At 48.2% G+C, this 25,732-nt stretch overlaps 1 protein-coding gene across 2 annotated transcripts in view; it reads left to right on the forward strand.

Moving 5' to 3' along the window:
* Positions 1-25,732, forward strand: part of GMPR (guanosine monophosphate reductase) — a 41,870-nt gene that overhangs the window by 2,208 nt on the left and 13,930 nt on the right. Inside the window, exons 2-9 of one of the 2 annotated variants that reach the window (XM_064476226.1) lie at positions 5,131-5,196; positions 5,301-5,424; positions 6,209-6,254; positions 6,783-6,902; positions 9,429-9,512; positions 12,197-12,370; positions 20,540-20,621; positions 24,172-24,278. In XM_064476226.1, coding sequence (XP_064332296.1) covers positions 6,858-6,902; positions 9,429-9,512; positions 12,197-12,370; positions 20,540-20,621; positions 24,172-24,278 — 492 coding nt within the window. In that variant the 5' untranslated portion in view covers positions 5,131-5,196; positions 5,301-5,424; positions 6,209-6,254; positions 6,783-6,857. The remainder of the gene's footprint in view (positions 1-5,130; positions 5,197-5,300; positions 5,425-6,208; positions 6,255-6,782; positions 6,903-9,428; positions 9,513-12,196; positions 12,371-20,539; positions 20,622-24,171; positions 24,279-25,732) is intronic. The other variant, XM_010980097.3, reaches the window with a different exon arrangement.

Genomic DNA, 25,732 nt, shown 5'->3' on the forward strand with positions numbered 1-25,732 from the left:
TGGAGAGAAAACATAACCTGTGACATCAGTCTGGCTGGGACTGGAGAGTTTTGATCGTTGACAAGATTTATCACTGCAGCAGTTTTGCCGAGAGCCAGGCCTGCACCGGATCATCAGGCAGTCAGCAGGAAATGGGGAGAAAGGCAGAGCGACCTCCCACTCAGAAGTGTAGTTCTTCTGCAAGGGTAGTTCCACAGGTGTCATATAAAATGAATTTGAAGTCAACTCCCAGAGGCAGAGGGACAGGTGGAGATAGCCAGGTGGCCTTACTGTGGTTGCACTGGATTGACAGTCCACCTCAGCTGTCCATCCACTACATGTATTAATGTCCTCACCCATCCCTGGGACACAAGGATGAGGGGCCACAGGGCTGCGTGGCAGCATTTGGGTCGTCTTTTCAAAGGAGATGATGTGTTGATTGGCAAGACCTTTGTCCTTGCTTGACACACTGAAGAGGTGATGTCATTCCTTGACTCCCCCCCCCCCCCCCGAGCATTTTCTTCCTTAGGACCCGTTCCTGGATCTCATGTCCCACCCTAGTCCTTAAGCTAGTAAGATTTCGAAAAGAACCCACAGGCCTAGCAACACAGCCCGTAACTTGGGAAGTCAGACAGTGAAGGAACTTGCAGCAGAAAATTGGCCACTTACTTGAAGGGACAGAGAAGACATGACCCCAATGAGTGATCAGTCTCCTTAAGACTCCATGGTCATTTTTTCACCAGTGGTCCAGTGAGAAGTGGACTAGCGCCAGTGAGTTCTAGTCCAGCTTAAGTGGACAACAGGCTGGCCCGAGGGGGATGAGACCATGGCAGAGAAGAGAGACTCTTGGGCTGGGAGAAAGGAGACCTGGGTTCTGTTCCAAGCTCTGCACTAATTGTTTTTAAATTTGGGGGGGGGGATGTTAAGTTTATTTATTTATTTACCTTTTTAATAATAAGAGCAGCATTTATTGACTTTACCATATGCCAGGCACTAAGTCCTTTGTGTATATTATCTCATACATCTTTTTTTAAACTTCAGTTTTATTAAGGAGTAACTGGTACATAAAATTGTAAGCTGTTTAAAATGTACGTCGTGATGATTTGCTACACTTGTACACTGTGAAAGGATTCTCCCCATCTAGGTAATTAACACATTCATCTCCTCATGTATTTATTTATTTATTTGATGAAAACATGTAAGTTCTACTCTCTCAGTGAATTTCAATTATACAGTACCGTTCTACCAGCTAGGGTCATTGTGTTTTACATTAGGTCCTCAGACCTTATTCATCTTATAGTGGAAAGTTTATGTACTTTTACCAACCTCTCCCTATATCCCCTACTCCACCTCCTAGCAACCACTTTCTGCTCTGTTTTTAAGAATTCAACTTTCTTTTCTTTTTTTTTTCTAGATTCCACATATAAGTGGCACTGTGCAGTGTTTGCTTTCTCTGGTTTATTTCGCTTAGCATAATACCCTCAAGTCCATCCATGCTGTCTCAAATGGCAGAATTTCCTTCCTTCTCATGGCTGAATAGTGTTTAATTATACATATATATGTATGTATTATACACACACACACCCCCACCCCACACCCCACATCTTCTTTATCCACTCATCTACTGATGGACATTTGGGCTGTTTCCATGTCTTGACTACTGTGAATAGTGCTGCAATGAATGTGGCAGTGCAGGTATCTCTTCCGTATCTTATTTGTATTGCCTTTGTCTGTATACCCAGAAATGGGATTGCTGGATATGGTAATTATATTTTTAAGTTTTTGAGGAACCTCCATACTGTTTTCCATAGTAGCTGCATCAATTTACATTCCCACCAATAGTACACAAGCGTTCCCTTTCTCCAGATCCTCTCCAACATTTATTTGTGGTCTTTTTTGATGATTGCCATTCTGATGGGTGTGAGGTGATACCTTATTGTGGGTTGTTTGCATTTTCCTGATGATTAGTGATGTTAAGCTTTTTCTCATGTCTGTTGGCCATCTCTGTTTTCTTCAGGAAAGTGTCTATTCAGTTCCTCTGCCCATTTTTATTCATTTTTCAGTTTTATTAGGTAGAATTGTTACAATTTGACTGCACATATACAATATATTGCATGTAAATACATATATACAATATACTGCACATTCTTTTTAGTTTACATATATGTACAGACCTTTGTTTCTAAGAACAGTTTAGAGCTTTAGCTTTTTAAACTTATATAGTTATCAAAGGAATAAAGCCAACCACAAAATAAGAATCAACAGAATGTGGTAATCCAATCATAAAGGACAGTCAGATATGCTTACACATATTTAAGAGATCAGTCATCTAAGTTGTAAATAAGTAGTTCACTTGTGTCCTTTTTTTTTTTTTGATTCCACATATAAGTGATATCATGTGGCATTTTTCTTTCTCTTTCTGACCTACTTCACTTAGAATGACAATCTCTGGGTCCATCCATGTTGCTGCAAATGGCATTATTCTTTTTGATGGCTGAGTAGTAGTCTGTGTGTGTGTGTGTATCTATATATGTATATATACACCCCACATCTTCTTTATCCAGTCATCTGTTGATGGACATTTGGGTTGTTTCCATGTCTTGGCTATTGTAAATAGTGCTGCAATGAACATTGGGTGTCTTTTGGAATTTTATTTTTCTCTGGGTTTAGGCCCAGGAGTAGGATTTCTGGATCATATGGTAAGTCTATTTTTAGTTTTTTAGGGACTCTTATACTATTTTCCATAATGGCTGCATCAAACTACATTCCCATCAACATTGTGGAGAGTTCCCTTTTCTCCACACCCTCTCCAGCATTTATCATTTGTGGACTTTTGAATGATGGCCATTCTGACTGGTGTGAAGTGACACCTCTTTGTAGTTTTATTTTTTTAATGGAGGTACTGGCGATTGAACCCAGGACCTCGTGTGTGCTAAGCATACACTCTACCACTGAGCTATACCCTCCCGCTGTGCTGATTGTTTTATTACCTGGGCTCTGTATGAGTGTCCTGGGGCTGCTGTCACAGAGCACTGCACAGGGTGGCTCACACAACAGAAATGTATTGTCTCCCAGCACCTGAGGCTGCAAGTCCCAGATGAAGACATCAGCAGGGCTGATTCCTTCTGAGGGCTGGGTGGGAGGCTCTCCCATGTTTCTCTCCTTCCTTCTGGTTGTTTACACACAACCTTGGTGTTCCTTGGCTTGTAGGTGCATCACTGGGATCTCTGCCCTCCTCTTCAGTCAGCATCCTCCTCTGTGCGTCTCTGTTAAAATGTCCTCTTTTTATAAGAACAGCAGTCATGCCGGGAGGAGACCTCCCCTAATGACCTCATCTTACCTTGATTATCCACCAAGACCCTGTTTCCAAATGAGGTCACATTCACAGGTGCTGATGGTAATCTCAGTGCCTTTTTGGGGACACAGTTCAAACCATACAACCTCTGTAAATTTTGCTCCCTAACATTCAGGGGTTTGGCTTGTCTTGTTCTTCATGAATGCATCAGAATAACCTAGGGAGACACTCCAGAATACACACGTTGTCTCTCACACAAAGGTTCAATTTATTAAGTTTGGGGCGGCCTGAGCATGTGTAGCTTGGGGATCATCCTGCTGTGATTCTGATGCGCACGCAGATGCCGTGGACTGGCTGCCAGGGCCTCTGTGTTTGTGGACCCTGTGGCTCTCTGGTGACGGGCAGCGGCTCGCACTTCTCTGAATCCTGACAACTGACAGCGAAGCTTCCAGGGTACCGAGCGTGTTCAGAGGGCCACCCTGGGGTCCGCCGAGCGTTGCCCTGAAAGGCTAGGGGCCAAAACACAAGCTCCTTCTTATCCCTTAGCTGGACATGAATGTATTCCACCCTTTTTGAGCCACTAGGACTAAAGTGATGAAAGGCATTGTCCCTACACTTGACCACAGCTTACAGGTGAGATGGGTAATGAATAATTGATTTAATAAGAGAATTGCTTTAATCAGTACCATCCATAGCTTTAGACAAGAGGCCCCTGTCCTGGACCCCACTTCTGCACCCGTCCCCTCCTCACTGGACGGAGCCAAGGGCGGGGCCTTTCCCTCTAGGCTGTGCTCTAGGTACTCAGGGTCCTGGGCTTCCTGCCCAAATGCGTGGAGCTGACTCCAAGGCCTGCAGGGGCCCCTTCCCCAGGTGTGTTTCCCCAGGGCCAGCCGTGCTGCTCACGTCTGAGCTGAGAGTGGCCAGGTGGTCACTGTTTGTGGGAGTGGCCGTGTGTGCATGGAGCTTGGTGTGCAGACTGGGGTGTCTGTGTGTGCACAGGAGGATGTGGGTGGGAAGAGAAGGGGGTGAGGATGCGGGCGTTGGGGCGGTGGCCGGCTCCCATGACTCTACGTGCTGTGCTTTCCAGGTCATTAACGAAGCTGTGTTGTCGAGGTTGGAGGACAGAACAGAATTTGCGTAGCAGCTTCTTACACGTTACTCATAACCTGGCGGGGTTTAGACACGTGGTCGGTGGGCCTCCATTTGTACTTCTGGGCCCCCGCATGTCGGGCTGGAGGACTGACGAAAGCGAAGGTGTGTCTGAAGAGCAGCAGAAACATGTATTTCTGAGGTGGGGAAGGGGTGACTCATTACTTTCTGTGCCCTTTGCAACCAGGCTTAGTGAGGTAGGCATTTGGAGGCGCTATATTTGGTGCATTGACCGGCTGTGGCAGAGTAAATGCCAGGTTCTGTTCCTGGGAGGCTGGAACATTTAAAGTATTTATCTCTCAGCGAACAGCTGGTCTATTTTGGGCACGTGTGTTTGTCTTTCTGACCGTGTGGATAAGGCTGGGGAAGATACTTTACTTCTCACTCCTAGAATTAAGGCTTGCGTAGCCCCCGCCATGTGGAGTAGACCAGAAATGAGGGGGATAGTTCATTGTCAAGGCTGACCTTTTCCACGAGGAACTCTGATTTTCAAGTACTGCTGATAGGTTTTGGAGTGCTGGGGAAAACCCGCTGTGAGCTCAGCCGGGTGCGGAGTGTAGCAGCTCTCTCCTGGGCTTCTTGGGAGGAGTGTAAGTAATTTGAGAGCGAGGATTTCTGATTGTTTTCAGTCTGTGGAGCCACAATGTTAGAGGGCCATTAGCAGCACAGAAGGTTGCAACGCTGCGGCTCCTTCAGCTGTCTTTCAGAATGTAGATCGAACTTGCTTCGCTGAAGTAGAGCCGAGCATGACAATGAAGGAAGTCGGGAAAGGGGTGAGTTGCCTCCCACGTGTGGTCCCGCAGTGGCAGCATCTCATTTCCCCTCGCTGATAGCTGGGTAAGGCCAGTGCCGCCACATTATGGCCTCTGTCGCCCAGGAAGCCTTCTGGACACGGAACGCTGTGAAAAGGCTGAAAGATCTGAAACGTTCTCTGCTGTTGTGACGTGTTGATGGCAAAGTGAAGGTGGTCTCCCATGAAAAAGAATAGAAGGCGGCTCTAGGTAAACACTGGTAGGGAATGATTATTATTACTGCTGTCGCCAGTAAGCCAGGATGAATGCAGGTCCAAATTATTTCAGAAACTTAAGATTCACACCAGTGTTTCTCCTGCCAGTTCTCCTTGGGAAAGCACCCAGTTCCAGGGGAGTCTGTATCCCTCAGGGTCCAATTGAGGAAACAAACAGTGCTGAATAGTTACAACAGGAAATTTAATCCAAGGCATTGTGATACAGCTTAGATACCAGACAGGATACTGAGGGATGACCCCAGAGACTGGCAGCGGAGAAACCACTTCCAAAGGGGAGGAGCCCAAGGGTTGGGACCATTCTGAGCTGGAACCAAGACCATGCAGGTCAAGGTAGAGGGGGTCTGGGAGCACTACTCTGACCACATCCATGCCCATCTCCCCCACTGTCCTCCAGTGTCCCACCCAGGGACTTTGCTGGCCAAACCTAGCCAGAAACCAGCCTGGGAAGTGGAGCCTGCAGGGGTGGCTTCCTTGTGATAAGAGCAGAGCAGGGGAAGGATGAGCACTGCATCTGTGAGCACAGGGGCCCGGGATCTGATTTTGATTCTGCCAGTTCTTGGTGAGCGCCTGGCCCTTAGCACTGCTGAGCCCACCACCCCGGCCTGGCTCATGCTCTGGGTTCCTAATTGTGGAGTTAGTTACAAATGTCCTGAAGTTGGAGTTACCACAGCATTAGAGAGCCCTCCCTCCAGGTCTTTGCAGGTCAGAGGAACAAGTGGTTTTGTGCATAGACAGAGCTACAGTGTTCTCCCTCCCAGCTCTGAAGGATGCTGATCATTCTGAAGCAGCTGAGAAGGTTAAAAGGTAAGGGATTAACGGTTTGCTGCTCACCGCAGGGTGAATTTGGAGTGCCTGGTCCTCTGGGAAGGTGAGAATTAAAGGGAGGGCCTTGGTTGGCAGGGTCGAGTGGAGTGGATTTTCTCAGAAGAGGAACAGTCCCTCCGTGTTTGGAAGTGGGGGAAGGTGACTTGGATGTAGGTGTGTAGGGCTGGAATGAACCAGACTGGGGACAGAAGGTGGCACTGGGCTGGGAGAGGCTATTGAAGGAGAGAGTTTTCAACTCGGAGGCCGGACTGGATGGCAGAACATCCAGTGCCTTGTTCTTGCTTGAGGATGGTAAGGAGCCCGGTTCAGTTTTTGTACCTGGATCACAACCTGTGACTCCGGTTCCTCAGGGACTCACTGTCTTTGGAACACCTGTTCCAATCCCTAAGAGGATCCAGGGACCCGAGGGACACACACATCCTTTGTGTCTTTCCATTCGCTCCAAAGTGGAGAAATGCCGTACCAATCACGTCAAGAGCCAAGTCCTTCTTTTCCCTTTTGCAATAGGTGGATCTTGAGCGAACCTTCACGTTTCGAAACTCGAAGCAGACCTACTCAGGGATTCCCATCATCGTGGCCAACATGGACACCGTGGGGACGTTTGAGATGGCCGTGGTGATGTCACAGGTAGGATGGTGGGCTTTTTCTGTCCGCTGCTCATGCACCGGTTGGGGTGTCAGGAGCTCACCTTGGACTTGTTCAGACACAGGGAGGGAGAGAGAAGGGAGACCCTTTGGGTCATTTGCTGTGGCCGAACTATGTAGTTCTGAATCTGAGTGTTGCTGGAGACACTTCTTTTTCTCTCTTCACCCAGAAGATGGATGGAGCCTGGACGTCGCATTCAGTGAGATGTTCTAGATTCTGCATCCATTTCTTCCTTGAAAACACCCACGAGAGTTTTGGAAATGATAGAGATACAAAAAGAAGTTGGATATTGTCCCGTATTATAAAGTTAGATGAGTGTCATATTAATAGGAGAGTGACAGCACCTGTAAAATTAAGACAGAACCGCTTCATCTGTCCTATAGCATCTACATCATTATGTAGAAAACTTAGGTGCCAGACTCTGGATATGATGTGTATGATGTGGTCACAACTCCAGCGGGCAGCTTCCTGATACAGATGAGGAAACTGAGGCAGAGAGAGAGTGAGGAGAGTCATTTGGCTCAAGGCACTTAGCCAGGTAGACACAGAGCCAACGTTTGAAGTCAGACTGACTCCAGAATAAGGGATTTCCCCCCCAGTTTACACTGACAGATCATCATACAAGCTCATGGTCCCTTGAGTCGGCTGCTGTCTTGTTTCCTGCAAAGGGAGTGGCTAGTATTCTGGCCTTGGGAAAAATAAAGGGCAAGTTATTTGTGGGCAGAACCTTCATCTCGCACATCTGTGTCTGAGGTTGAGTGAGTCTTATTCATCATAGATGTGAAGTGTTTGCTTCTGATGCAGGGTGTCTGTGCATCTATTTCTGTGCATGGTGCCTGCCAAGTGAAAAGATAAATCCAATTAGTTGAAAGAGTGTCTTGCTGTGGGCAGCACGGCTAACCCCAGGAGGTGCTGGGATTCATTATTAGCCAGTGATTAGAAGGAAGATTTTCAAACAAATTATTAACTCACATAATGGAGTAGGGGGTGGTCTGTCTGAGTCCAGGATCAGTTGTACCATCTGTCCACCCTCAGCCCCCACCAAGCTTTGGGCTGGAGGCTAATACATTAATTGCTAAAGGAATTGGTATTTTTTCTCCCTATCTTTTCCTCGCTCTGCCCTGTGATGATCAGCCATTGCTACTAATAGGTTATGTATTAGCGTGAAAATTCGCGGAGTCAGGAAGCAGTAAATAGCCCAGATTAGTTCACATATCAGGTTACCAGTCCATGAAAAACGTGCTACTTGTTCTGCTCTCCTCTGTGCACAGGGAATGAGACAATGTATACCAAAGTAGCTAACTATGTGCAGGTACTATGGATTTTCTTTCTAGGATCCACTGAATTAATTCCTTGTGTTAATGTAAGTCATAGAATTTTAGGATAGGAAACTGTAGGTGGGGAAATAGACGGAGAGAAGTTAGGAGTGAGGCCCTGATCCTGGAGGAGGAGCCTGGGTTCTGCATTCAGATTTGCGTTTGACTCCGGCCTTTGCCCCATTTTGGCCAAGCAGTTGTTAATTTCTTAAACTTAAGTTTCTTAAGCCCCATTTCTGCCCATAAAGCTAATATTGCTGTACAGAGTTGTTCTGGGAAGTAAATGAAATAATGCGTGTGAAGTGCTTGCTTGCTGAATTGACAGTCAGAGATTCAGGACTATGAGTTATGTACTTCCCTCCATCAAGGATACCAACTGCCTGATGAGTTAACGCTTTTAGCAAGAAACATTCAGGTTACGAACACAGATAATGAACTCATGTACAAAAGAAAGACTCAAAGACATAGTAAACAATCTTACGGTTATGGTGTGGAGGGAAGGGAGTGGAAAGGGATAAATTTGAGAGTTTGAGATTTGCAAATGTTAACCACTATATATAAAAATAGATTAAAAGCATTTTTTTTTCTGTATAGCATAGGGAACTCTTCAATATCTTGTAATAACCTTTAATGAAGAAGAATGTGAAAAGGAATATATGTGTGTATATGCATGACTGGGAGATCACGCTATACACCAGATAGTGACACATTATAACTAACTATACTTCAATTTTAAAAAATTTTTTTCGGAAAAAAAAAACAAACTTTTGGGTAGAAGTTGAGGTTCCTGTGGGTTGACAAGGCAGAATTTTGCCTTCCATCTGCCCTGCTAACGAACCAGCAGGGGACCAGCTCTCTGTGCTGCTCTGGGCCTCAGTCAGGTGTGGGCTGGGCCAGGACGCTGAGGACTCTCCCTTGCTCCCCGCAACCCACCTCGCCTCCTGGCATCGCCTCCCAAGTCCTGAACACTGCCTTGTCTGAGCAGATTAGAATGGAAAACACGGTTTGGTGGTGATTTCCCTGGTTACACCTTGGTCTGTTTTGGGCTCCTAGGAGGCTATTCAAAGCAAATTAAGTGTGAATGTGGGAAGGCAGGATGCTTTTGTATTGTCGGATCACCCCTGCCATATGGAGGAAGGGAGAGCGGGCCTCGCTTGACTTCTCGTCCTAATGGTGCTGCTTTGTTCCCTAGCACTCCATGTTTACCGCAGTTCATAAGCATTACACCCTGGATGACTGGAAGCTCTTTGCCGCTGATCACCCAGAATGCCTGCAGGTATGACTGCACCCTGGTTATAAGTGACATCTGTTGCAGAGGGAGGAACATTGTCAGGGTTGTCAAAGGGATTTGAATTGGCAGCAGATAGATGTAAGTCCCCAGAGAGACCAGGGAAGGGCAGTAGTGGTACCCAGCCCTTCATCACTGCCAGGAATTTGCCTGTATCCTATTTTGAAAATATTAGGATTTAGCTGTTTTTTTCCCTTGAAAAAATGCAGTGCTGTATCAGGAGAGCTTGCGGAAGACCTGGCAGTGTTTCCTGCCAGGGAATGGGTCCATTCTGAGCAAGCCTTTTGGCTGTAGGAAGAACACCTAATTAGAACAAGTGGTTGTGGGGTGAATAAACAATATGCCCACTAGGGTGGCTTCAATCAAAGAGACAGATAATAAAAAAAATGCTGGCATGGATGTGGAGAAATTGGAATCCTCCTACATTGCTGGTGGGAATGTAAAACGGTGCCGCCGATCTGGAAAACAGTCTGGCAATTCCTCTGAAGGTTAAACATCAGAGTTACTGTATTACCAAGGATTTCCATCCCTAGTCTGGACCCAACAGCTACATATATGTTCACATAAAACCTTGTACACAGATGTTCATAGTAGCATAATTCCTAACAGCCAAAAGGTAGAAACAACCCAAATATCCACCAGCCAATAAATGAATACACAAAGCCTGATCTGACTGTACTGTGGAAGAGTCAGCTGCGGAAGGGAATGAGGTGTTATTTATGCCACAACACGGGTGAACCTGGGGAACATTTTGTTGAGTGAAAACCCAGCCATGTTATATGATTCCGGTTACATGAAATGTCAAGGAAAGGCAAACCCATAGAGACAGAAAGTAGGTTAGTTGTTGCCTGAGGCCGAGGGCTGGGAGGTGTGAGGGTGAGGGCTAAAGGGGGTGGCCTTCTTCTTTGGGGTGATGAAATGTTCTAATGTTGTGATGATGGTTGCACAGTTCTGAATATACTAAAAGCCATTGAATTGTGCACATTAAATGAGTGAATTGTGGGGTATGTGACTATATCTCAGTAAAACTGTTACTTTAAAAAAAAAAAGGCCCTTTGAAAATAACAAAAGCCCCAGGAGAACACACCTTACTTGGATCCTGGCACATTCGGGAGGCACCACACCAGTGCCCTCTCTGCGTTAGAGATGCTCCCCGTGGTCAGGTCGTTTGTGACTGGAAAACGACTTCATGTTGTACTGCTTTCGATGTTACATTGGCTTTTTGTTATTTTGCTGTGCCTAAGGGGATGTTGATGGGTGAGAAGGTGGTTTCTGAGACAAAAATAGTGATTCCTTCCTTCCCGCCATGTTTTATTCTAATGAATGACACCTGTTTCACCTTCTCTTCTCGGGAAGGAGTTTGGGGAGCAGGAGTTTCTGGCAACGCGCTGTTAATCAGAACCTTGGCTTTCATCACCACGTGCGATCATTTCACTTCCTCCCCCGCCCCCACCAAATTAAAGCAAATGAAAAAGGGAAAGTGTTTAAAACTCAGTGGCACTGAGAGAAACTAAGTGATCTCGAGTTCCACTTGCCAAAATTTAACAGAAATGAGGGGGGAAATAAAGAAGGTAGCAGAGCTCCAGGGAGGGAAAGAACAGGTGGATTCGGGCACCGGTCAGACTGTCGGCATGAGGAGTGAAAACCGGAGTGCGTGTCGTGTCACCAGGCCGTTTATGCTTAGTGTCTACAGTGTAGCTACATTGTTGTGATTTGGGGGGAATAAAGAAGGTTGTTGATATGGCCCTCATCTGTGGTTTATAGTTTAGAGATAGGAGTTAAAGTATAAATATTAAATAAATGTATAAGGTTTAAATTGATGAAATATAAATATCTCATAAAAGGTGAGATGATGACTCTAGGCACGTTCCAATGGCTTTGTTTTATTAAGGTGTAAATTGCTAAAGACCAGAGAGCAGATTTTGAGAGGAGCAGAGGGCTGGGGTGGAGGGTGGGGGCAGAGGCTGTCACGGAGGAGGGTGTGGTGGCTTCAGGTGTAAACATGTCCAAGTGAAGATGGGAAGGGTCATTATGGGCTCATTCGTTCTTGCACTTTGGGACCTTTTGCTCTTTTAATAGGGACACTGAGACTTGCAGCAACGTGTGCGTATTATGATCTGCATGTTGTGATGGTGTTATATTGGGAGTAAAGATGGAAGCAGGAAGGAATTTTATCAAAGGAGTTTTACACACCTTTTCCTCCCTCTCCCTGCCCCCACCCCAGACACACACACACACACACACACACACACACAAGATGGCTCAGGGTGATGGCCACAGCTCTGGAATCAGGAAGCCTGAGCTGACCGGCCACCCTGGTTCTTCTTGACCCTCCTGCACCGGCACCTCCACGATTCCGAGGTCCACACGGAGAGCTTGAGGAAATTAAACAAAAGCCGAGGATAAGATTCTGTGGCTGAGGTCCAGGGCCAAGGATATGTGCAATTTAATGGTGGGAAAGGCGATGAAGTCAATTTGGATAACCAGTGCATCTCCCTCACCTCTGCTGCTCTGTGTTTACTGAGCCAGGCCACTGTGTATCTGTTTGATCAGGGGAAATGTCCGGGGGTCACTGCACTGTCCCCAGGAGGGGCAGGTGGCTGGGGGCAGGGTCTGACTTCTGAGTGCTTCTTACTGTTCCCGTCTTGCGCCTCTTGGTGTGTCTGGTACAGCATGTAGCCGTGAGTTCGGGCAGTGGGAAGAATGATCTGGAAAAGATGAGCAGCATCCTGGAAGCCGTGCCGCAGGTTAAGTTTATCTGCCTGGATGTGGCCAATGGGTACTCAGAACATTTCGTGGAATTCGTGAAGCTCGTCCGTGCCAGATTTCCAGAACACACCATCATGGTAGGTGTGGTGGGACGACCTTCTCCGGATGGGGAAGGAGGAGGGAGTTGTGCAGTGGATTGGGGGGAGCTGTATTCTCTTCAGAGCTTTTGGTGCCTTCTTATGTGAAGACTACTTGAAAATCAGCAGGAAAGGGGCCAGCAGCAGCTAAGGAAGAGCTGAAAACTGGCTCTGCTCTGTAAAAGATAAAAGCCAGATCAACGCCTTGTCTCTGCTAAATATCAGCTGTTTCTTACCCTGTGAGACCTTTAAACCACGATCTGTGTCTTGCTCCTTAAGAGAGTATATTTTTAAAGATGAAAACAACATAACTGGGTCTGTTTATCCTAAGTCACCTCTGCCCCGCGCGCTTGGCCAGTAGAAAATGCTGCTGCGAGATGTGAAATCCACAACATGAACGTTGTGCAGTGGTCACCTATTACTTGCACATCAGTAGGTGTGTTATTTTATCTAGGATCTTTATTTTTGCCTTTTCCTGCCCCCCTTTTGGGTAATTTTCCTAATGTTTAACACCTTCACTAGTTAATGTGTATCTGTTATTGCTGGGAAACATGGATTTACAGGAAAAGGAAATAGAAGCTTTAGGGTTAAATTTGGGCTTTTGGGAAATCTGCATTGTAATTGTGTGCGTCTTTGCTGGTCTTAACATGGGAGTTATCGATTGACCACTAGATAATTTACCTAACTCTCCTTTAAAATCTTTTTCATTTAATTTCTCCTCCCATTTCCTCCCTGTTAGGAAGTTGGGAGACAGGAATTAGTATTTCTGTTGACAAAGTTAAGTCTTGTGTTGAGGATTTCCAAGGATTTTTAAGAGAAGTATTTTCATGCTTTCCAATCACATGAGAAGGAGGGATTAAGAATTGTCCCAAGGTCAACCAGCTGTACCATGTCGGACGTGGGGTGGGCAGCAGCAGAGCTCACTGCACCTACATAATCGGGCTGCCAGTGTCACCATGTTTCTGATAACAGGGACACCGTTCATTGAGCACCTAGCGTGTTTCCGGAGGTGTATGGCTGCTCTTTCTCTTCTTTACAACATCTCTGTGAAGGGTAGGAACTGTTGTCCCAAGTTTAGCACAGAGGAGGAATCCTAAGCTTTGATTCTTACTAGACTTTGGGATTTTCACAACATCAAGCCATGTTGAGCAGCAACGCTGGGATTTGAGGTCAGGTCGGTCTGAATGCGAAGCCCAGGCTCTGCCCACTGAGACCGGTGCACGTGCTCCGTCCTTGTTCACTTTAGGGCTAAAGCCCCCTTCTTCCCTTCTTCCACTGGGTGATATGTCTGTGACCTGCTCCCCAGTTCTGAGGTGGGGCGGTTGACGCTCTTCAGGCTTGTGCTGGGGGTGATGGGGTTACCCTCTGTCCTGGCCCAGGGATGCCTGCATATCTAGTCCCGAGGCCCCAGCTGGCTCTTCTGAGAGAACAGAAAGCTGGCCTCCCGGGAGGGCCGAAACCCCAGCCCCGAGCTGGGACCTGGTAGCCGTAAACGGCGTTTGGCCCTAAACGTAAATTCTGTGAAACTGGGAAGGTAGAAAGAGCAGGACAAGTATTGGAGCAGGAGAGGAGTCCTCGCTGACTCTTTCCCTGGAGGAGGAGGTTACGGCAGGGGTTACTGTTGACATTTCTCCTGATCTGAGGTGGTGGGATATAGATCTTTCCAGATCTTTCCAGTTCATTTCTAGTGTTTAAATTGCCCTGGAGACACAAGGGAGTGATAAACCTGGGAAGCTGCACTGTACATCTGTTGGCATTTTAGGGTATAGGAGTAAGTCATGAAGGCTTAGGAATCAGAAATTATACTTATTTAATGAAGCGACCTAGTGGCCCCACTTTTTTGTCTTTAATAATGCACGTATCCAATTGTAAAATGTGACGTACAGACCAGTGCAAGAAATGTGGGTGTCCGATAACTAGTCATAAAAGGAACAGCCCTTCAGCGCCCCCGCTCCCACCTTGGACGGCAGCCCCACCCTGACCGGTGATCATTTCCTTGCATTGTCCTTGGTTTTGCCACTGACTGATGCATTCCCAAACAACCCCAATTCACTTCTGTTTTTGAACCTTATATAAATGGCAATCCTACTGCATGTCTTTCGGGGTTCCATCCCACATCGAGATGCACCTACGTTGTTACATGGAAGCTGTGCAGTAGGTAACCCACTGTTCCTGGAACGAACCTCAGTACCATTTTCCAGATACTTCCCTGGCCCCTGCCTCACTCTGTGTACATCACCGAGTGTCCCCATGAGGTGAACCACGTTGGGGATATGACCTACCTTCTGAATCTCATTCTCCTCCCCTGTGAAAAGGAGGTCAAGGATGAAAATGGTTGGAGAATTATCTTGGGGATCAGGTGGGCGATGTTCAGTGTTCACAGAAGTGTGTGTTGTGAGGGTCTGGGCCCTGAGAACTGAGCCGGAGGCAGAAGGCTGATGGAGAAGAGGAATGGGGCAGTGTGGGAGGCATTCGTCTTTAGGAAGAACAAACATGTAGCACTTTCTTAAACCAGGATAGCGATAGCTGAGGTTTGCTGGAGCCCCCGAGCCTCCATGGCATCCTCCTCGTGGCTGGCCTGCTGGCCATGGGTTTCAGGTCCCGGTTGGCCCTGCCCAGGGCTGAGCATGCCGCGGGTTGTGGGGCCTGTGCTCCACCCCTGGGGGAAGACCAGGGGGCAGGGGGCGGTGCAGGAGGGAGGCAAGCTGGCAGGACAAGGGGAAGGGTGGGCGTTGTGGCCAGTGCAGAGCCTGGGGCTTCCTCTGGGGCGTGAGGCGGGGAGGGGGAGATGGGCTCTGAGTTCCCACAGCCCTCTGGGCAGCCACCAACAGCCCGAGCCTCCCCAGTGCCTGTTGGGTGGCCCAGGGAACGTGTTCTCATTGTCCGTGTCGGTTTCCCCAGCCACAAGCAGGAGGCTTTGGCGAGGCAGATGTTTCTTCCACAGCCCTTCCTTGCCTGCACTGACCTCTGAAATCTGTGCTTCATTTGGAAACCTTTTGGTACCCTTACATCTTGGTTTTTAGAAATGTAATTTCTCTATGGTTTTGGGGGCATCGTGAGGATGTATTTGTCCAGTGTTGGGGAACTGAAAGGTATTTAATACGGGTGCTGTTACCCTGATGGTTACAATGCAGCGAACAGAAGAGAGGCTTAGACGTGTTTTTAGCGGAGTGTGACAACTCCAGGGTGTCGGCATCGGGTGCCCAGAACGTCCTGGATTAACCTGGAAACCCTTTTTTCTTGCCTTTTACCTAAGACAAGCACTGCCACAGGTTGGGAGGGAGGAAGCAGAGAATTTTAGAAAATGTCATTGGCAGAAAAGTATCCAAAAAGATGCCGACTGTTGGGAGAGTGTGACCAGTCCTACAGTCCTTTGCCTGGTGTCTTTCGGAGATGAAAAGGAATGGTGTGTTCTGGGTACCGTCCTGAGTATGTACTGTGGAAAAAGGCCCTAGCAGGGACCAGGTGCTCCTCTTAATAACAACTCATCTCTGAATAAGGATAAGAGCACTGGCTTTAGTTGATGTGAAACTTCATTGTTGAAGGTCAAGAGACTTTTTGAGGCTCCTGCAGCCAGTGAGGGGTGGGCCTGAGGTTTAGCTCTAGGCAGCCTGTCCCCAGGGCCTGGCATCTCCTCATTACACCACGTGGCAGTGCTGGGACACAGGTCCCTGGGTCGGGGCTGGGAAGTGCTTTTCTGACCTGGTACCTAGGACGTAGCCTGTGACCCCTCATGTGTTGAGATTAGGCTGGAGGCCCTGCTCTGCTCCCCAAGGGAATGCGTGTCAGCCACTGTTGGCTGATCTCCAGATAGCCAGGGCATGTCCTTGGCATTTCCGTGTGTGGCCAGTGGCTCGGTCACGTGCCTGCGTTCTTTCTCCAGCAGTCATGGTCTGAGCAGGTTCCAGGCCACTCAGAGGCACCTCCCTGTCTATACCTTTTCCCGGGGGGCAGATGCTCCAGTATTCTGTGCAGGTGTTGCCCGTGGGCAGCCAGACATACCTCCCTCAAGTACGTAGGCCCGCTCAAGCCCAGTTACCTGGATTTTCTGTTTTCACCCTCTTTCTGGAACTGGTGTGACCTAGAACTTGGTGGAGGCTAGGAAGGGCCTCAGAGATTCAGCTGATATTTGTCCCTAAGAGTCACATGGTAAACTCAGTTGAATGTGACATGAAAGATGGCTTTGCCTTGATAGCATCTCGTGCTCCCGATTCCACAGGTAGGTCGAGGGACATCTTCGTGTGCCTGGGAGAAGGCCCTGGCATTCATGTCCATCCTCCTGCACGACGAGCTGGCCCATGGGCAGGTCCTGCTGCTGTTTGCCGACCCCCACCTTGGCAGAGGGCCTCAGAAGAGCCAGGAGAAAGCGGCTGGAGAAGTCACTGCCTAATGAGTGTGAAATGTCAGTTAGGGATGATGCCAGAGTGCTGGTGATGGGTGTGGGGGAACTTTCTTTGTAAACCTTCCAGTGACAATGACAAGTGGGTCTGATCAGCCCCGCTCTGTAGTGGAATAAATGGAGACTCAGAGTCGAAGGGACTTTCCTAATGTGACGCGGTGAGTGGAAGGGCCATCATTCAACCCCAGGGCTTTCTGAACCTATTTTGCCAGAGATGTCCGGATCTAAAGGAAAGCTGGAAGAATTGGGTCCGGTTTTGGTTTGGGTTCTGGCCCAGAGGACTTCTTAAAATGGCATCGAAGTGCTTGAAATGTTGGTTTTGTCACTTTTTATGTCTTTGCCCTGGGCCCTTGCACCTGTCCTTGATGTGGTTAGGGCGGTGCCAGGACAGTGCTTGGCCTCCCCAGGGAGAGGGGGTGCCTAGCGGATATCTCCACCTGCCTGCGTTGGGGCCCTGTTGAGGGTCTGTAGCTTTCATTTTGCTGTGGCCGCCTGGTCGTGACTGGGCCAGACGAGCTGCCCTAGGCGGTCACATTCTGAGTCTCTGGTATCCGCCCGGGACAGGAGGTGCATGAGGCCAAGATAAGCCGACTCCCCACTAATCACCCTCGGCCGACACCCCCGCCTGGCACATCCCACCCGGAGGCCAAAGCCACGTGGGCTGTGGGCTGTGGGCTGGGCTTTCCTCGGAGCCCGACCACACTTCCCTTTGTCATTCGCATTTCCTTTTTGCCCCCCCCCCCCTTTTTTTTTGACCTTCTTGGTTTCAAACTTGGACAGACAGCTTTTTGTTCCTGCAAGTGGAAACTCACCAACCTCTTTGGGTCATCGGCTTTCTCGTCGAGTGGTCCTCATGCTGGAGGCTTTCGTAATTCCACTGGGTTTTCCCACCCTCAGTACTCTCTGCAGGGACCGCGTTCTGACCACTGGTTCAGGAGCCACGCAGGTAGCTCAGGGGACACAGGGCCACCTAGGGGAGCCTCTGGGCTCTTAAAATAGCATCTACTTCCTCCATGCTTTTAGACTTACTTTGACTTCACGTGGTTGTACCTGGTATTTCCATCCTGAACTGATCTGAATTAATTTATTTGGTGTGAAGTAAGCAGTTTTAAGATAAAATGGTTTGTAAGCAGCACCAGATCAGGGGAAAAAATGTCCCCTGAAAATGAAACTCTGTAGGGAGCTCAGAGTAGCTTCTTAAAGTATTTTATTTTAACTTATTTTTAATTAATTTTATATTATAACTTTATTATAAAAATTTATTTTGAATTTTTAGGAACCAGGAAGGAAGAATGAGAGCTTGGCATCTTGTTTTTTGGGTTCCTACTAAGTTCTTTTTCAGGTTCAAAGTTCATGTTGGTCTTTGTGCTTAAAACGAAAACAAAAAAACCCTAAAAAGACAAACTATCACTTTAAAAAAAAAAAAGTTTTTCAGCCACAATCTACTCTTTGCAATGGCTCTGAGAGGTACTGTGCTGGAGAGTATCTTTTGACACTTAACATCCTTTCTTACTCCTTTCTTTTTTCTTAATGGAGGTACTGGGGATTGAACCCAGGACCTCATGCATGCTAAGCATACACTCTACCAGTGAGCTATTCTCACCTCCCGAAACTATCGCATTTAATTATAAAAGTAATGCAGTTTCTACTGTAAAATCCAGAAAATTGTAAAGACTTATTAATAAAAGTCAGAATATTCCCTCATGTGCACATAATTTGTTGGCATTTTGGTACATGTTTTCATCTACATATATGCTTGTTTTGTTTTAACAAAATGAGGTCTTACATTTCCTTCTGTTTCCCTAAATTTCCCTGAAAGGATTTAAGCATTTTCCCATGCAAAGATATCACATAGATTGTTGAACCATTCCCATCTTGGGGAATGTATTTGCAGTTTTGCAGTGTTATCAATAAAACATTTTTGTAGTTAAATCTTTGATCTCATCTATGATTATTGCCTTGAGAGAGAATCCTGGAAGTTATTGGATCAAAGGCTCTACATACTTTTGCGTTTCTCTAAATGGACAAATTGCTTTCTAGGAAAACTTGTACTTGAGTAGACATTCCAACAGCAGAGAGCGAGTGTCTGTTTCCTCTTCAGCATTTTAGTCTTTATAATCATTGATAATTTAAGTGAAAAGTGCTACGTCGCTGGTATCTTAATTTAAATTTGATTACTGGTGAGGGTGAACACTTTCCCTGTGTTTTTTGGCCACTTTAATTTCTTCCATGAGTTTGTTCATGTCCTCTGGCAGTTATTCTGTGAGGTGGCAGCATTTTTCTTGTAGATTTGGAAAAACTCTTACAATGTTAGTACTCTTAGTTTGTCATAATTGCAAATATTTTCTCCATCGGGTTGCTGATTGGTTTTGCTGTTTATATGTATGAGCATGTGTGTTTAGATGTACAAGATTTTTTTATTTTCGTGTAGACAGATCTTTTTTCTTTTTTTTCCACTTGGATGCATATTACAAGTATTCAAGGTTTTCTTCTAAATCTGGGAGGAGATAGCTCTTAGTTTAGCTCTTTCGTCCATCTGAAGTTTGTTTTGGTGAAAAGCATGAGTGATAATCTGTATGTGTCTGAAAGGTCCCTTTCCCCAGCTCTGTCTATTGAAATGTTGTTCCCTTCCTCAGTGACAGGTAATGCCACCTTTCTCATGTCCTGTATGCTCTCATATGTTCCTGTCCTTTTTCTGGGCCATCCATCCTTTTCCAGTGTCAGATGCTGTTTGGATTAAAGTAGCTCTGAGCCCTCATCACTCTTTCGAGAGATCCTTTTATACAAAGTTAAAAGTCACTTTGCTTAGATGGAAAAAGAAAAAGTCCCTCTGAGAATCAATTCACCAGAAAGACACTTGGGGCTTCAATGCCTAAAACTCAGTCGCAACAGTTAGGGATGCATTTCCCAAAATAAGACTTCGCACAGTTGTGAAAATTCAGACAGGCATCTTGCCAAGTATCCTGCGTACCAGCTGAAGAATCCACAGGGCAGTGAATTGTAATAAAAAGGGCTATTTTTGCATTCCCAGACTCCTGCAGTGAAAGAACATGTACCATTTTCAAACCAGATGCATCCTCTGGTTTTTAGATTTTGTCGCTTCTTGGCTTATGTGTTTATTCTCAGGGCCACAGCTTTATGTTCTGGAAAGAAGTACATCCCAGTGCTGTTGGTCCATAAGGGTTCTTCTGCCCTTTTATGTGTCGGGAACCACGGAGCCCAGGGTTGGGTACCCAGGTATCTTCTCAACTGTGAGATGACCAGTGGTTCCCTAATCCTGGGTCCCAGGGGTTCCATAGAAGTTCTTCAGGGCTCTGACAAATTGTAAACAACAGTAAAGATTTTTAATCAGCCGAGAGAGTGTTTAATTGGTTATTTTTATGTATTTGGGTTCTCTGTAAGATTTTGTTTTGTCATCCCCTGAAATGTTCAAAAATCCCTGACTAGGCAGCCTGAAGTCTCCTGGAGCTCTAAAATCATGCAGTTCTGAACCTTCTGATGCTATCAGCTCCCCCAGGGTAGCCTCGGGTGTCCAGTTCTGTGCTCTTGTTAATAGAGAAGAAAGAAAACCTGGAGAATACTCTAGCCCCCCAATTTCAGGCTTAAAGTAGATTCAGGGAATTGATCCATTGTTTTTTCCTTTGTCCCCTGGCTGGCTGGGGGCTTCAGAACATGCTCACTCTTGTGTTCAGGTGTAGAGTGCGTCCGTGACTCATCTTTGTCCCACCGGGATCAGTTCATGATTGCAGGCTGTGTGCTTTCTGTCCCAGGCAGGGAACGTGGTGACGGGAGAGATGGTGGAAGAGCTTATTCTTTCCGGAGCAGATATCATCAAAGTGGGAGTTGGACCAGGTAAGACTTGCTGGGGGCACCGCAGAGGTGGTGTTGTGGGGAGGACTGGGGTCTAGGGCTGGGGGTGGGGGGGATTGGAGATGCCCAAAGGGAACCAGGAGTGATTCATCACAAGTTTAAAGCACATCTCTGTTGGAAGTATCTTTGGGTGCCTGCTCAGAAGAGGCTCCTGATTAACAACGTCACTGTCACTGAGCTGCTTTCTGATGTTCTGAATGAGCTCGAACCCGGTTCACGTGCGAGGTCCCGGTTCCAGAACATGAATGGGGAGGAGAAGAATGGGGTTTCTTGAATGATACTGTTCACCCTGAAGGGGAAGGAGAGGGCTGAAGAGTCCGTGGGGACAGTTAGTGGCCACGAATAGCTCAAGTTTATGTGGATGTTTGAGGGACCCCACACGTTGCAAACAGACGTGCAGCTGTGAGGCCACGTTTGAACTTGCCCCATGGCCCATGCAGTTATCACCTTTGGCTTCTCACCGTCTCAGAGTTTGCTGCATCCTCCCGCGCACTCGCTCCTAGGACTGCCCCTGGCATTTCGAGCGGAGGAATGGGATGGAACCTTCCACCCTGTACCAGGTGGCTCTGTTTTCTCTTGGGGCTGATTGATGCTGGCCTTCCCCTTTGGCCAGACGGGAGCCTGAGCTTCCCTATTTTTAAATCCTTCATTGCCACGTTTTAAAATTCTTCCGTGCATATCCATTATTAACCAAACACTAAAATTGGAGAAAAGGAAAGGAGAAGATAATACACTTTCAGTTGGGAATGAGAAACAGCAAAGATTTTTTTATAAATATCGTCTGGCCAAAAGACACTACCAAAAAAGGCAGCAAACCATGAACCCGTTTGAGAAGAGTCTGCGGGAAAGTGCTGCTGGGAGGCAGGAGATAGCGTTTGTTGTGACCTGGCACAGTGGTCAGCCTTGAGGGACTAGGACGTAGATGACAAAAGGGCCCTGTAGGCTCGTCAGAGTGCCTAAGCTTCTAACACACACGGAGGTTTTCAAGATGGGGCTTTTTCTGTTGCCACTCTCCTAAGCCAATCTGTGACATTCTGAGCAAGAGGAGAGACAGCTTTGGTCTTTACTGAGTGTCCGTCATTACTGAAAAGCCACGAGGATTTTAAGGCCCAGTTCTGGCTTACGGGGCGCTCTCCCCACACTGAGGATGGGCTGAAATAGACCAGGCTTGTGACAGAGTCGAACAGGCTAATCATAGACCAGGGAGACTCTTTTTTCCCCCCAAAGCAGAGTGTGCACCATCCCCTGTTCAATCAGATACACCTGGAGGGTCTCCTGGCTGCCGTGGTGCTGGGGCGCGGGCGGTCTTGGCGCTGAAGGAGCTCTTGGTGTAATCTCGCGCATTCAGCCTCATTTCCTTCATGTACATCCTCTGTGTGTACAGTCTCTTCCCCTGAAGACTTACTGCCCTTCTGCTGTGTGCCTCCCAGGCTGTCTGTTTAGAAAAGACGTGACGAAGGGGAGTGAGAGGCCTCCCCTGAGCCTGATGTGTTGGAGCCACTTCTGTAAATTGACTGGAGATGATGTTTACATCTCACGAATTCTTTAGAGCGAAAACACTGAGTATTCCATATCTAAATGACAGTGTTTTAAAAAAAAAAAAAAAGGTTCATCGTGGAAGAACTCCTGGGAACTGGGAAAAAGCATTTAAATGTCCCCCTGCCGATCCCCAGGCTGGGAGGAAATGGGTACCCCGTTTCTTCTTTCAACCTGTCACAACCACACCCTCGCCCACGCCTTCCCCCGTGTCTGTGCAGAGCTCTGAGGCCCTTGATTTCCCTTGAGGATCTAGCGTTGAGTGGGAAACGGGAAAAGCCAGGTCTGAACCAGAACCAGGGGTTATAAAACTCCAGTTGTGCCTCCACAGTATGCATCTGGGGCAGAGCAGGGCTTGGTCAGGAGAGAAACTCACTGGCCCCAAGATAGTGAGTGACCACGTTGTAAGGATGGACATAAAGTGATGGGCTCCACCCCGTGGCTGGGTGCGGGAGAAGGCCTCTCCCCTAGTCCTGGTTTTCCTGCTGGAATCAGGCCTGAGTGTAGCCAGGGTTCTCTGTCCCTAAAGAGCCCCGGGGAAAGTTGGAGGAAGCTGTGAGGCCATTGGTGCTGGTGGGGAGCAGGAGACGGACCTGCCCACAGGTCTGGTGGGAGTGGAGGAGTTCACACCCAGCTTTTACACTGGCCCCAGGGCGCCCTGTGGGCGGTACCACCAGACACCCCGGGGGGGACTGAGTGAGCGGTGAAGCGGTGGAGACGGGGACACGGGCGACTCATTCATTAGTGAGTTCGTTCATTCTTTAGTGACTGTGGATAGTGCCCCGGTTACACACGAGGCTCTGTTCTCAATGCTGGGTCTATAGCAATGACTCTCCATACAGCTCACCACCCAGCAGAGAAAACAGACCCTTGGTTCTTACACAGATAATTATTTAAATTTTTTTTTTTTTTTTTTGAAACGAGTGCTGGGAGGAACAACTTCCCTGAGGCAGTGACATTGAAGATGAACCCTGAAAGATGAGAAAGTGTTGGCTGCATCAGGGGTTGGTAGAGAGGGGAGTGCTCGGACAGAGAGAACATCGTGTATGAGGATCCCTGGGGTGGGAGGGACTGGCCCTGCCGGGGGAGCTGAAAGGTCAGGGTGGCCGGAGCGAGGTGAGCAGGAGCCAGAGGAGAGGAGGTGGGAGAGCTGCTGGATGTTCTGGAGCTTGATCCGGATGATCTGGCTGGGTGCTCCCTGGTTGCTGGAAGGGAGAGGAGAGGCTTGAGCAAGGGGACCGAGGGGACATGTGCTAGAGATGTTGGCACGACTCGGCTTGGACCTAACTGGGCTAGTACTCTGCAGACGGTCAGCCAGGACTGGAGCTGACTGTGGGAAAGGCGGAGGGCGAGGGGCTGAAGGCAGCGAGGTGGCTGGTGTGAGTCCCGCAGTGGAAGCGGACGGGGTGGGAGGTGGACTTGCAGGAGCCTGGGGAACAGGAGGACAGAGCCGAGGGAGAGGGCAGGGCGGGAACACCGCGCTGCCGGCTCCCCTTCCTCGGGGGCACGCTAACATCTCTTATGTCACAATCTCCACCACAGCCCTACAAGGGCAGTGCTTTTATTTCCATATTACAGGTGAGGCACTGAGGCTTGGGGAAGTTAGTAATTTGACACAAGCTGAAGGGCAGGAAGGCTCAAGGTAATGGGAGGGATTATTATGGGGAAAAGGGAAGGAAGGTGGGAAAGAATCAGAGGCAGCAAGTGGGAGCTGATGTCAGAGGGGAGAGAGGCCGTGACAGGGTGTAGGGTGGAGTGTCCTGGACATCAGCATGGGATGGTGATGAGGACCTGAAGGGACACGTGGCCAGGTGGTGGTCACAACCACCTCCACTGAGCTGCAGGGCAGCCCCATCCTGCCCCCGTCCCCACCGTGGAAAGTTCGCCCCCAGTCAGTCAGTGCAGGGCTATGTGACGGTGATGGAGGCTCGATTTGTGTCACATTCTGCTCATTCATAATCATCTCTCTTTGGGGTCTGCCTCTTCCTCCATCCAGGTTCCGTGTGCACCACCCGCACCAAGACGGGGGTGGGTTACCCCCAGCTGAGCGCCGTGATCGAGTGCGCAGACTCGGCCCACGGTCTGAAGGGGCACATCATCTCCGTGAGTCTCCGAGCCTGGGAGGCCTGGGGCGGGGGGATCTGGGAGCCTCTTGGGACTGCGGGGAGGCCCCTGCTGGTCCCTGGCCACCATTCACCTGGTTGGCATCTAGTGGGCTCAGGAGTGAGCTGGGCACCCAGGTCTCAGAGGTGACATTCAGCAGAGACGTAGACCCTCCTCCCTGCTTACTCTGCGGCAAGGGAGGCAGCACAGGGGTCAGTTACAACTCTAGTCAGTAACAGCTTGTCGTGGTGGGTAGCGCGATGGGAGATAGGTGGGCAGTTTTGCAAAAATGAGGACCCACACCTTAGTCTGCCGCGGCTGCCATAATGAAGTACCCTAGGCTGCGTGACTGACAAAGGCAAATATATTCCCACAGTTCTGGAGGCCAGAAGTCCAGGATCCAGGCCACCAGGGCCAGGGGGCCTTGAGGGAAGAGTCTGTTTCAGGCCTCCCACGCTTCTGGTGGGTCCTTGGCTTGTGGCCCGGGACTCCAGTTCCCATGTGGCGCCCCCCACCTCACCACGTACATGTCTCCCTTTGTGTCCAGATTTCTCCGTGTTACAAGAACATCAGTCATGTGGGACTGGAGGCTCACCCTACTCAAGGGTGACCTCACTGGGGCTAATCACACCTGCAGGGGTTGTCTGATGCTGCCAGCCCGTCACTGGTTACTGTAGTGAGCGCAGATTCAGTAGCACGTTGGGGGCAGAAGGTGGATTTTTGTGGGTTGAGGAATGTAGGGGAAGGAGGTGAGGAGAGGCAGAGACAGTGGTCTTAACCACACTTTCAGGAAGCACCTGGAAGGGCAGCACCACAGCACTCAGACACTGAATGTTAAGGATTGAATGTCAGGTTAAAATCCTCAGTTTATCTCTAATTCTCCTCCACCTTTACCATCGTGACCTTCACTTAAATAGTTAGCACATCTCCCCTTCCAGATGAGATGCTCAGAATAGGACAGAACGTGTCAGGTAGAATTGGATGGGCTTGGACAGAGCCGTGGCTTCCACTCATGTGGGTGACACAGACATACATATATATTTTAAAATTCGGAAGTAGTGGCATATTTTTAATGGCCATATAATAATGGACTCATATTGAATACAGGAGGTTATTTTCAGTTCTCAGGCCCCATCCCAGACCTACTGAATCAAACTTGGAAGATGAGGCCCAGGAATCTTTTAACAAGCCTTCCAGGTGAATCAGGTGTGCTTTCAAGTTTGAGAACCACTGGCTCCCATCCACAGGCCGGGTCCGTGGACCAGAGCCGGGACCGTCTGCTGGCACTCGGGGAACAACTTCTCTGAATTTGTCACTTAGAGACAGTGACAGTCCAGGCTTCTGGTACTGATGCTCTAAGGTTGTTTTTCCATTAATGGTGAGAGATTTCCTGGATGGAGTTAGAAGTTCACTTTGTAGCCAGAAGACCCAGGGAAGTTCGCAGACTTACATAA

Source organism: Camelus dromedarius, chromosome 19, assembly GCF_036321535.1.
Source record: "Camelus dromedarius isolate mCamDro1 chromosome 19, mCamDro1.pat, whole genome shotgun sequence".
NCBI classification, from domain to species: domain Eukaryota; kingdom Metazoa; phylum Chordata; class Mammalia; order Artiodactyla; family Camelidae; genus Camelus; species Camelus dromedarius.